General features: G+C 39.8%; 1 protein-coding gene across 6 annotated transcripts in view; it reads left to right on the plus strand.

The window, feature by feature from the left end:
* The window catches only part of LOC123826747 (amyloid beta precursor protein), a 244818-nt gene that overhangs the window by 102442 nt on the left and 130179 nt on the right, over positions 1-12197 (plus strand). For all 6 annotated transcript variants that reach the window (XM_045850790.1, XM_045850792.1, XM_045850793.1 and 3 more), the window contains exon 5: positions 408-601. In XM_045850790.1, the coding sequence (XP_045706746.1) occupies positions 408-601 (194 nt within the window). The remainder of the gene's footprint in view (positions 1-407; positions 602-12197) is intronic.

Genomic DNA, 12197 nt, shown 5'->3' on the forward strand with positions numbered 1-12197 from the left:
AAGTGAGTTGGGGGTGTATGGGGAGTACCCCTTCTTCCTGATGCACCCAGGAAGCCAGAAAGCATTGATTTCCTGGTATCTCTTCACCGGGATAGGCCTCTTTTGTACCTTATTTCCCTATTGGTTTCCACTTGTATTGTGGGGTTTTTTTTTCTATTTCTATAGTATAACAAGTCATCCTTATTCAGTAAGTAATCAAGTTCAAATTATGGGTACCAGAGTAGCCTGAGCTAAAGAAATGATCATACAAGGGAGATCCACTCAAAAAGCAAATGATGCATTTCATTGTTTCAGTAACAAAATTGGTTCCTGTGGATGTGTGTGCTGATTATTATTATATTTGGGTTTTCTCACAAAGAAAAACACCTCCCCTCCCGCTCTCACCGTTTCCTGCTTGCCTTGTCTAGACCTGTAGTGAGAAGAGCACCAACTTGCATGACTACGGCATGCTGCTGCCCTGTGGCATCGACAAGTTCCGAGGGGTGGAGTTCGTATGTTGCCCGCTGGCCGAGGAAAGTGACAGTGTCGACTCAGCAGACGCCGAGGAGGATGACTCGGATGTCTGGTGGGGTGGAGCCGACACAGACTACGCGGATGGCAGGTAAGGTGGCCTTTGTGTTCAGGATTTCATAGATGCCGGACCACTAGCGTATAGTTCTGTTTCTTGTATCGCTGTATCTTTCTGTTTCTCATTAGGAGAGTCTCTGCCCACTTGCATCAAAGTTTGCTTTTATCGAAAAAAATCTAAGCATGAAGTCCTGTTATGTAGGGTCTAGTGTTTCATATTAATATTATTGATCAAACATCACTGCAGCAATTTTAACCGTTTTAATCTCAAGTGTTGGGATCGACATTTCACTGGTAGTATGTCACCAGTAGTTCCACAGAGAATGAAAATCTGAGTGAGAGACGTGATGGTCTCTTTTGATTTGTAATTTAGAAAGTTTTTTAAAGATTTTATTTATTTATTTTTTAGAGAGGGAAGGGAGGGAGAAAGAGAGAGAGAGAGAGAGAAACATCAATGTGCGGTTGCTGGGGGCCGTGGCCTGCAACCCAGGCATGTGCCCTGACTGGGAATCGAACCTGCGACACTTTGGTTCGCAGCCCACGCTCAATCCACTGAGCTACGCCAGCCAGGGTAGAAATTTTTTAAAATAGTGTTTTGGGATTATTTTATCCATCATTAGCTAAATCCGAATTTTTGTTAAGAAAGGTTTTGTTTTGTGGGGGGTGGGGAGTGGGTTTCTTTTTATGAGGCTTTTTTTTTTTTGCCTTTTATTATCCTTTCCTTTGAATGAAGTCAGAGGCATTTATAAATGTTTCCTAAAGTTCTCTAACTGTCTTTGGTTTCCTGGTTGTTAGGAAATATATTTCCACCTTTTACTCTTTGGGATCATAATCCCATAACTTAATAGATTCTTACTTTAAATTAAAGGCAGATGTCTACATTCAGATCATAACATTATAAAGCCAGACACTCTGGATGAGCACGGCCATCTGGCTCACTCATCAGTTTCATGCCCTGGCATCCTCCAGGGGTGATGGTGATTGCATCGCTTCTCTCTTTCCTTTGGTATCCTCTCAGATGTCCCCTAGTGTCACAGATTTCTAAATAGAAGAGTAAATATGACTTACGAGGATTTGAGTTATTAATGTAAAGTTTTCTGGCTTCTGTATACATGGGCATAGATGCTCTTACATTTTATAGAGCTTTAAAAAAGTTATTTCACAAAAATACAAATATATTTTACAAATGTGTGCACGGAGGAGCCCTAATTGCTGTTTCTCGTCAGTTAATGAGGGCAAGCTCCTCTTCAGTGGCCATTGCCCAACTTTTCCATCACTTTTTTTTTAGTTAAGCTATTTTGTGCTTCTTCTTAGGTTTAGAAAAACGTGTTCAGTGTGGCAGAACATAAAGCTAAACAAGTACATTTTAAAGAATGAGAGAAACAAGGGAAAGTCAACTTCATGCAAGCAGTATTTATCTGTAGTCATAAAAGTTTGAATCTTAAGGAGTACAATTCTTCTCGCAGGGCAGGGAGCGTCAGTGAGAGTCGGGTTTGCCCACGGGACCGTGTCGGAGCTTTTCCCACGGAGTTAACTGGTTGTATTCTGGGCCGTGGCTGGTCCCCTCACTGGTGTTCCATGAGCCAGTTGTAGAAATGTCCATGGGTTCTGGTTTAATTGCCATTGTTTCTAAACATTGGAGTTGCCTAGCTCTTACTGTTTTTGTAGCTTTTTGATATTCTTTCTTGGTCATAGCTAGCTTTAAAAGTCTCGGTGTGACTTGAACGAAGTCCTCGTCCACAGGGCTCTTGCTACCTGAAGCCAGTGAACCAGTCTTACAAAGTGAAATTTTAATTGTTCAGCCATTTTCTCTGTTCGGAGTCGTTGCATATGTGACTGCTTCCTGTTAGACTGAATTGAGCGTATACTTAGTAAACGCACCAAATAATGGCAAGTAAACCAAGAGAGCTCCGTGATTGCTATAAAAATTATGGGAAACTAGCTGTGTGCTTGTAATCTTGAATCAAGTTTGGTGACTCACCACTCATGACCATTCATATATCAGGACTTTTAGAACTACAAGTTCTAAACATGGTTACTCTTGCTTTATCTTGAGTGACACACTTTTACCAGGTCCCTTCTCTCTAATTCAGTACATTTTTAAACATCTTGTAAAACCCACTTTTTATTGGGAGCGGATTTCAGTGTGTCTGATCTTTTCCTCCTGCACCTCTTCCAAGTTACCAACTGTATCGAGAGCATCACTAACATCATCTTATGAAACCCACTCAGAGGCCCCTTCCTTTCCTGCACCCCTTACTTGTCCTGGAAGGAGGCCCAACAGGGCTTCCGGTTCCGGCCTCAAGCCTCCCTTACTGTCACTCAGTGATTGCACTGCTTTTGATATCCATCTCCGGTTATACCACTGTCTGTCCTCTGTGTTGCAGTTACTAGACTATAGGACACTAGTTTATTATTCTTTAACACCATTTTTCTTTCTTTTAATGTGCTATGTTACCTACTACTAGGACAATTACACAATTTATTAGTGAAGCCAGATTTGACACTAGGACCACAGTCATAAGCGAAGGGCCCCAGACAAAGGAGGTCATTACGATGACCTTTCCTGTCTCATATCATCATCCAAGTTGATAGTCCGTTGGCATGCTAGCCAGCTCCTTCCTGGTCGCCTCCATTCATATTGCATTTCTGCCGTCTGCTACACAGTCAGGCCTTGGACTCTGTCATTACTTATAAATATTGTACCTATCGGGTTTCCAGCCCTGACTTTCCTCTCCAACCATAGTCTTCTGATCTTGAACCTAAAACACTCATCAGGTCCACTGAATTTTACCCTTCTCTCATAATCCTCCTCTAATTAAGGCTTTTAGTCCATTACCTCGGCTTTTTAAAGTCATTTCTAACCAGGAGGGGCTCAATAGATAATCATTTTTACGTATTTCTTCAAATATCCTGGACTTGTGGATACCTTCATATTTTCTAAATATATTCTTCTCAATCTTGTTTATATGGGAAAAACTAATTTCTCTCTTTAATCGCTGTTGAGTTTTCTAAGGTTGATGTATCGAGTCATGTAACCCAACCAGTTAAATCCATTTCTTATTCATGTTGTCACGTCAGCTGGTATCCTGTTACTAGATGCGCCTAATGATTCCTATTGGATGACTTACCACCTTCCACCTCGCAGCTGATGCGAGCCCCATTTATTTCCCGTGGTTCCCAGCACGCTCTCCCTCGTGCTCCACAGATGACCCATTTGCAGTCCATCCATCGTGAATTTGCACCAGGGCGCCTGGCGTTTGGTAGTTGCTCGGCACTTGTTTGCTGAGCAAAATAACCAGCTTTGTTCTCGACTGCAACATCTCTCAGGACCTTCTTCTGTCCCTTGTTTTCCATCTTTCCTTTTGTGATGATTTATATCTGAACTCTGGGTCACCTCCTTTACTTTCTTGCATACTTTTACAGATTTAAGACTATTTTTAGTACAGTTTTAGGTTCACAGCAAAACTGAGCAGAAGGTACAGAGATTTCCTTAATCTGTCCTGCCTCCACACATGCGTACCTCCCCCGGAATCAACTTCCCCCAGCTCAGTGATGCCTTTGTTAACAATTGATGAGCCTACACCATAATCATCCAAAGTCCACAGTGTTTACATTATGGTTCACTCTTGCTGTTGTGCATTCTGTGGGTTTGGACAAATATATAATGACATGTATCCATCATTAGAGTGTCAAACAGTATTATCACTAAAAGTCCTCTGTATTCCACCTATTTATCCCTCCTACCTTCTCGCCCCTGTCAACTACTGATATTTTTATTATCTTCCTAGTTTTACCTTTTCCTGAATATCACATAGTTGGGATCATACAGTTTTGAGTTTTTTCAGATTGGGTTCTTTCACGTAGTAATACGTGTTGAAGTTTCTTCCACATCTTTCCATTGCTTGCATGGGCCACAGTTTATGTATTTATCCACCCACTGAAGGACATCTTCGTTGCTTCCAAGTTTTGGTGATTATGAATAAAGCTGCTATAAACATCTGTGTGCAGGCGTGTGCTACCTTCTGAACTGCCACTGCCTGCGTTCAGATTATCCTCTGACTCCCACTAGGCTAATTCTTTGGTTACTCCTGATCACACTGGTGCTTCACTTTCTTCTGTTGCCCTTGTTACCCTTGTACTTTTTTGTATTCTTACAGGACTCATTCATACCTTGACTTATATTCCCATAACTTGGAATTCATTCTGCCGGCCTACAAGCCTTTGTTTATTTTCTTCCAAAATAATTCCCCAGGACTTAATAATGTTCCTATTATATGTTTCCGCTCCTATTAACACTTGGTAGGAGATATTTGATGGTCCCTGAGTCTTGTGACAAAATCCAGGTCTCTCCATCAGGGCACTCTGAATTCTCATTACTGGGCCCTAACCTGCATTCTCAGCCTTTCATATGTACCTCACCTTCTCTGCTGACACCCCAAACCAGTGGCCTTTTCTTTCTCTGGGTTCTTGTGCCTACCTTTCTGCCCCTTCTGAAATGTTTTTTTTTCCTTTTTATTAAAAGGTGTTAATGTACCACAAAGATATTTGTCAATTTTAAACTGCTACATCTTATCACGACCTGTAAAATAATACATATTTTTTTAGTGTTCATCCAAACAGATACATTATTTTCTGACATACCCCTTGAAACACTTTGCCGCCTTAGGGTGCCCTTGCTCTTCCTTTGTGATCTTCTTAAAATACTTGTTTATACTGTGGCATCTCTTCTAATTATTTGTGATCATATCTTTTTTATATGCTGGAATCCAAACTATAATGTATGTACTGGGTATGCCTTACATTGGCTTTCTAGAATTATTAGCCACAATGAATTGTTTGCCCTTACATTTTTTCATAGCTTTTGGAAAGGACTCTGTGGCCCATAAATGGATGTTATAGAACCTCTTGTATTTTAGCTCAGATCTGTCTAGTAGAAATATCACGTAAGCCACGTATGAACTTTAACATTTTCAAATAGGGTACATTTTAAACCATGAAAAGGAACTGGTGAATTTAATTTTAATAATGTATTTTACTTAATATATTCAATATATTATCATTTCAACATGTAACCACAAGGAAAAAGTTTTTGAGATATTCCACATTCTTTCCGTGTTTGTTTCTTTCATACTAGGCCTTCAAAATCTAGCAAATATTTTATACGGACAGCACCTCTCATTTCGAACTAGCCACATTTCCGCTGCTTAATAGTCCTAGGTGTTCAGTGGCCACCGGGCTGGACAGTGTAGCTGTAGATACTTGAAATTTCTAATCACTCTTTATTTTCCATTGAGGCAAATGGTTTATACAGCCCAATAATATGTTCTACCGTTGAACTCTGAATTTGTATTAAGTTTTGTAATGGTTCATGTATTTAAGATTTAAAATAATTGGTTTGAACGAAATATAAGTGGGGTATCTGGTCACTTACATCACTTCATTTTTGAACCTGTTTTTCTGTTCGCCCTGCGGGCAGGTGTGCCCTGCATTCCCACCTGGCAAAGCCAGTGGGCAAAGTGAGAGGTGGTGTAGCACCGACCCACACCCAGGCGGGGCACCTGCCAGGGGATGGCTTCCTAATTCTGGAACCCAGCCCTCCTGGGGCACCTGAAATGCAGAATAGACTAGTATTTAACACGTTACTTAAACACCCCTTGGCAACTTTGTGACAATTTTGAAGTTAGGAAAAATAAGGGGAACTCAGATCCTCTTGGAATGGAATTTGATCCAGAGTTGAATACACTTTTATTGGTTGGTGGGTAATGAGATTTGATATGGTAGGAGGTGCTTTGATATTGCTAATGAGACATTCAGAGAAACCTCCTTGTGGGATGAGCTTTTTTATCACCTCGTTAAAAGATTCAGTATGGACAAATCACGCATTATTCCCAAAATTCACTTGTGAATAAGTCGGCATTTATTTTTCCAGTGCTTTAGTGATCAGGTTTTCAGATCATCTCAAAATGCCTACCTGTGCCATTGGTAATGTAGCTTCCTTATGTTATGTTAACATACACAGATTCCAGTCAGGGTGGGTTAGAATTTTTCCACAGGACAATTGTTTGGAAAACAAACTTGTAAGTTACAATTCAGCCACATATCCAGTGTAGCCTTGGGATGGATCTGGAAGGGTGAGTTTGCCCTACTTGGAACCGCAGAACTTGGCCTGAACCACAGGGGTTCTTGGGTGTATGGAGCAAATGACATGGGGGAGAACCTCTAGCTCTTCATAACAGCGCTTTTCCTCTTGGGCTCTTGGGAGTAGGTCATCACATTTTTTTCAAAGCAGAATCTCACATATGTTTCCGTGTTCTTACGGCTGCAGACATTAGTGAGAAAGTGCTAAGAGGAAACCTAATATATCTTCCTAGATAATTAGGTGATATTTTTTCCTTTCAATTAAAAAAAAGAGAGAGAGAACTGCTTAAGATAGGCCTGGATGAAGGATTGATTTTGACTGCTTCTTACCATGCCCTTCTTTGAGGCGTGTGTGGGTGTGTTTGTGTTTTTGTGTATTTTGTAGCTCAGGAGGGTTTTCTTTAGTTCATTTAGGTTTTACCTCGATTGTGTGTGTGTGCAAATGTGCACCGGTGGGAACACACAATACCCTAGAATGTTCACTGGGCCCAGGCAGCTGGAACCAGTCCTCTCACCCATCACTGTACCGGAAGAGCTAGCCCACCTTCAGTGATTTACAGACACAGGAATAAAGGGACAGTGAGAAACAACTTCATTTAGAAATTTTAATAAGAATTAATACTGTAAGTATTTTAATTTGGATTAAAATTTAAATATAGTAAATCTAGATATTTATTCCACCTTTTGTTGGTTATGAAGGTGGGAATTTTCGAAATGGGCAATATCTTTGAATGCAACTGCTAATCACCTGCCATGCATGAACCTGGAAATAGATCAATGTTATAAACTCCAATTCCACACTTCAGATATATCTTTTAAGTTCTAGTTTATCATTTTTCTTAGTCTTTTTTCTTTCACTTGCATTTTCACTTGATAATTGTAAAAAAGAAGTCGATATTTGTAAAACTTTGAGAGATCATAATTTTGTTAAAGGGAGAAAATTCATTTTTTCTCCGTAATTGCAAAATACTTTCAAATTTGGGTTTATACATATCTATAAGCCTATCAGAACATACCCCAGGCATTCGTATGTCTGTGTTGGTTCTTTCCTTCTAGTCACTTTTATAGACATTTCTGCTTGTAATATTTGTCCACTTCTGACCTGGGTCAAAAAATTTCGTTGCACAAACACAATAAGATTTATTGCACAAGTATCATAAAAAAAGAAAAAATATTGTCAATGGTTTGGTTCCTGGTTTCCATAAAATATTGAATGATGTCATCCTTCCTGTTGAATAACTAAATGCATGAGAATACTGGGTTTTCTTTGTGTTCTTAAAAATATGTTGCTCAGTTTCTGAGCTTGAGAAAATTCATCCAGGATATCATCATCTGAAAAATGGTCTGAGGTTTTGCTTATGTGGTCAATTTCATCCATCTTCTGATTTATCTAATAGTTGTGAATATCCCCTGTCAATGTTCACCTGTTTGCCGGTGTGGAAAATGAACTTCTTTGATTTTCAGTGTATTCAATGAAAGTCTCTAGGCTTCTCATCTACCTTCTTGAAAGATCATGCAGTGTTTTAGGAATACGGTAATAAAACTGATAACTTCTCTCTTACATCATCAGCAATCCCTTTCTTCTTCTATTGTCATATTATTTGGTCCTCTAGCACAGTTGGAAATAGTTCACGAATAACCGTAAGTCTTGAGGAATGGCAGAATTAGGAAGATATTGCCCCTCCAAATCTTAGATGTATAAAAAGCATCACTGGACTGGAATGATAATAGCAAGATAAAGTTTTATTTAACTTTTAAAAAGTAAAATTTTTCTGTAGAGTGTAAAAGTCAGAAATGTCAACCATACAAGTAGTTCAAATGTTCAAAATAAAGCTCAGAAGGTAACATTGTGTCCAGTGAACCCTGATGGTGTTCCCGGAGTTAACAGTATATCCTGCCTATCAGCAGTTTACATTTGCTATGCGAACTGCGTGTCTTTATCCATTAAGATCTTTGGCCTAATTTTCTGCAGGGCTGTGCTCAACAAATATTAGAGTTGAATTGAATTGGCATTCCCATCAAATGCATACACAAACATAATTGGTAACTCAAGGTTAAACTAATTGCACTTTATAACAAAAATTGCTAGGGAATATCATTCCAGACAAGCAATAATTAAGGGAAATTGCATCAGGAATCTCTAAAGCTGCAAACACTGAAAAATTCTGGGACCTCTGGAATATTTATTACAACTGCCTGGCCCCTTTACTGTAGTTACTGCCTGGATATTTTTGTCATTGCTTCAACAAGTGAAGTAAAATAGAATAAAATAAAATTGGATTTATAAGTGAAAGTAAGATTCATCTGCATTTGAACTTTGGATAAAAGTGCATTCTTAGAGTGGCTTTCTTATTTATGCCAGTAAGCATTTTTTTGTTCCCTTGTGTCAAATCGGAGCTCTTTATTAAAATAACAGCAGGCAGAAATTTCAGGAAGCACAAGTTATAGTCATGAGACTAGATGAACTCCATTAGCTTTTGGCAGGCATTGTGTGATTTAAAAGATGGATAAATAAACATCATTACAGAGCAGTGGTTCTCAACTGAGGGCAGTTCTGCTGCCCAAGGGACCTTTGTAACTGTCTGCAGACGTTTTTAGTTGTCAGTGCTTGGTATGGGGTAGGGGGGTGCCCCTCCTATTTGATGGGTAGAGACCAGGGACGTCGTCGCTAACCATCCCGCACTACAAAGGACAGCACTGTAACAAAGAAAGGTTGAGAAGCTGGTTTAGAAGACTAGAAAGCTAGGGAAAGTGTTTTTTTTTTATTTTCCATTCCAAGCTTTTGTCTCACTGTGATCTCTTATGAATAGAAAAAAGGATAACCCAGGAATATGTGTCTTGAATAGAGCTTTTGTGCAGATGGAAGTGTTTGAGATCAAAACAAACCTTCCAAACATAACTGCGTGTGTGTGGTATGTGCCTGTGAGTCAGCTCTAGCCCCTGGTGACCCTGTGAGTAAGCGGTGTCCACAGTGTCCTGTTCCCTTCAGCCTCCCTCAGCTACTGTAGATCTAAACCTATGGCTTTGATGGAATTAATCAACCTCATGTTTGGTCTTCCTTTTTTTTTTTTTTTGCGGCCCTCTATTTTTCCCAGCATTACTGTCTTTTACAAAGTACCCTACTTTCTCAGGATGTGCCCAAAGTAGGACAGCTTCAGTTTTGTCATCTTTGCCTCCAGCAACATTTTAGGCTTAATTTGCTCTAAGACCCATTTTGTTTGTCTTTTGATGACCTAGGGTATCCATGGAGCTTTCCTGACACCATATTTCAAATGAATCCGATTTTTTCATATGAACCTTCACTGTCCAACTTTCACATCCATACATCATAATTGAGAATATGAGGGTATGGATGATCTTAGCCTATTGACACATCTTGTGTCTATTGACACATCTTTGCTTTTGGTGATTTTCCCTGATTCTTCTATTGCTGCCCTACCAAGTCTCAGGCTTTTCTTGATTTCTTGGCTACAGCCTGCATTTGAATTGATGCCTGAACCAAGATCAACAGTGTCTTCATTGTCTTTGTTAAAGTTGTATATTTCTTCTGTTGTTGTGACTTTTGCCTCCTTGATGTTCAAATACAGTCCAAGGCTCTGCCCCATACAACTCAACAGGTGTGCTGACACAGGAAATCAAAGCATATCTACCTACTACACAGACACAGGGAGGCTGCCAAAGTTAGGAGACAAAGAAATATGGCCCAAATGAAGGAACAAAACAGAAACCCCAGAAAAGGAACTAAGCAATGCAGAGATAGCTAACCTATCAGACACAAAGTTTAAAACATAGGTGGGCAGAATGCTCAAAGATCTTTTTGAATATGGCAAAAGCGTAAGGGGAGAAATGAAGGCTATACTAAGGGAAATAAAGAAAAATCCACAGGAAACCAACAGTGAAGGGAAGGAAGGTGGGATTCAAAAGTATTTGGAACATAAGGAAGAACAGCCAACCAGAACAAAACGAAGAAACAAAAATTTTTAAAAATGAAGGGAGGTTAAGAAGACTCTGGAACATTTCCAAAAGTGCCAACATCTGAATCACAGGGTTGCCAGAAAGAGAAGAGGAAGAGCAAGAAATTGAAAACTTGTCAGAAAAAATAATAAAAGAGAACTTCCCCAATTTGGGAAAGGAAATAGTCATACAAGTCCAAGAAACAGAGAGAGTCCCAAACAAGTTGAACCCAAAGAGATCCATACCAAGACACATCCTAATTAAAATGCCAAGGTTAAAGATAATCTTAAAAGCAGCAAGAGAAAGGCTGAGAGCTAGTTATTCACAAAGGAGTTTCTATAAGGCTATCAACTGATTTCCCAAAAGAAACTTTGCAGGCAAGAAGGGACTAGCAAGAATTATACAGTGATGAAAAGCGAGGACCTACGACCAAGATTACTGTACCTAGCAAAGCTATCATTTAGAATTGGAGGACAGATAAAGTGCTTCCCAAACAAGGTAAAGCTAAAGGAGTTCATCATCGCCAAGCCTTTATTATATGAAATATTAAAGGGTCTTATTTAAGAAAAAGAAGGTTAAAACTATAACATTAAAATGAGTACAAACTCAACTATCAACAACTGAATCTAAAAAACAAACCAAGCAAATAACTAGAACAGGAATAGAATCATAGATATAGAGATCATTTAGAGGTTTATCACCTGGGGGTAGGGGGAAGGGGGAAATGGGGGGAAAGGTGCAGGGATTTAGAAGCGTAATTGAGTGGGTACAAAATAGACAGGGGAAGGCTAAGAATAATATAGTAAATGGAAAAGCCAAAGATCTTACATGCACAGCCCATGGACATGAAATAAGTAGGAGATCACTGGAGGAAATGGGGGTACCAGGCAGAGGGGGCAAAGGGGAAAAATTGGGACACCCATAATAGCATAATTAATAAAATATGCTTTTAAAAAACCAGACACAGTCCTGCTTTGGCACTTCTTTCTTTCACTTTCATCAGCAGAGGTGTTTCAAATCCCTGCCACTTTCTGCCAGTCAGATGAAGTCAGCTGCATATCTTAAGTAAATGATATTTCTTCCACCAGTTTTCACTCCTCCTCCCTCAGAGGAGTCTAGCCCAGTTGGTCATACATGTTCTGTGTCCGTATTAAACAAATAGGAAGATAAAATGCACCCTTCTATGACTCCTGCCTATAGGAAAGCACTCAGGTCTCAGTATTATTATGCATCAGGACAGTCAGGTGCTCAGGTATGCCCCCTGCTGTCACAGCAACCCATAGCTTTTCATGACTGCCACTGCCAAAGGCTTTAGTGTAGGCCGTACAACATAGACTAACCTGAAATTCTTTAGAGCACGTCAGTAGCCAGTGAACGGTCATCTTGAGTGTGTCTCTTGCTTTTCCGAATCCAGCTTGAACAGCCAACATTTCTTGCTCCGTATAAGTAGTAGAAGCCTTTGTTGCATCACCTTCAGCATCTCTTTCCTTGGGTGGGAAACAGGAGCGATAGTCCTGGAGGCACTGCACTCCTTG

The sequence above is a fragment of the Phyllostomus hastatus genome, unplaced genomic scaffold, assembly GCF_019186645.2.
Source record: "Phyllostomus hastatus isolate PE091 unplaced genomic scaffold, TTU_PhHast_1.1 phas_contig_86, whole genome shotgun sequence".
Classification (NCBI taxonomy): domain Eukaryota; kingdom Metazoa; phylum Chordata; class Mammalia; order Chiroptera; family Phyllostomidae; genus Phyllostomus; species Phyllostomus hastatus.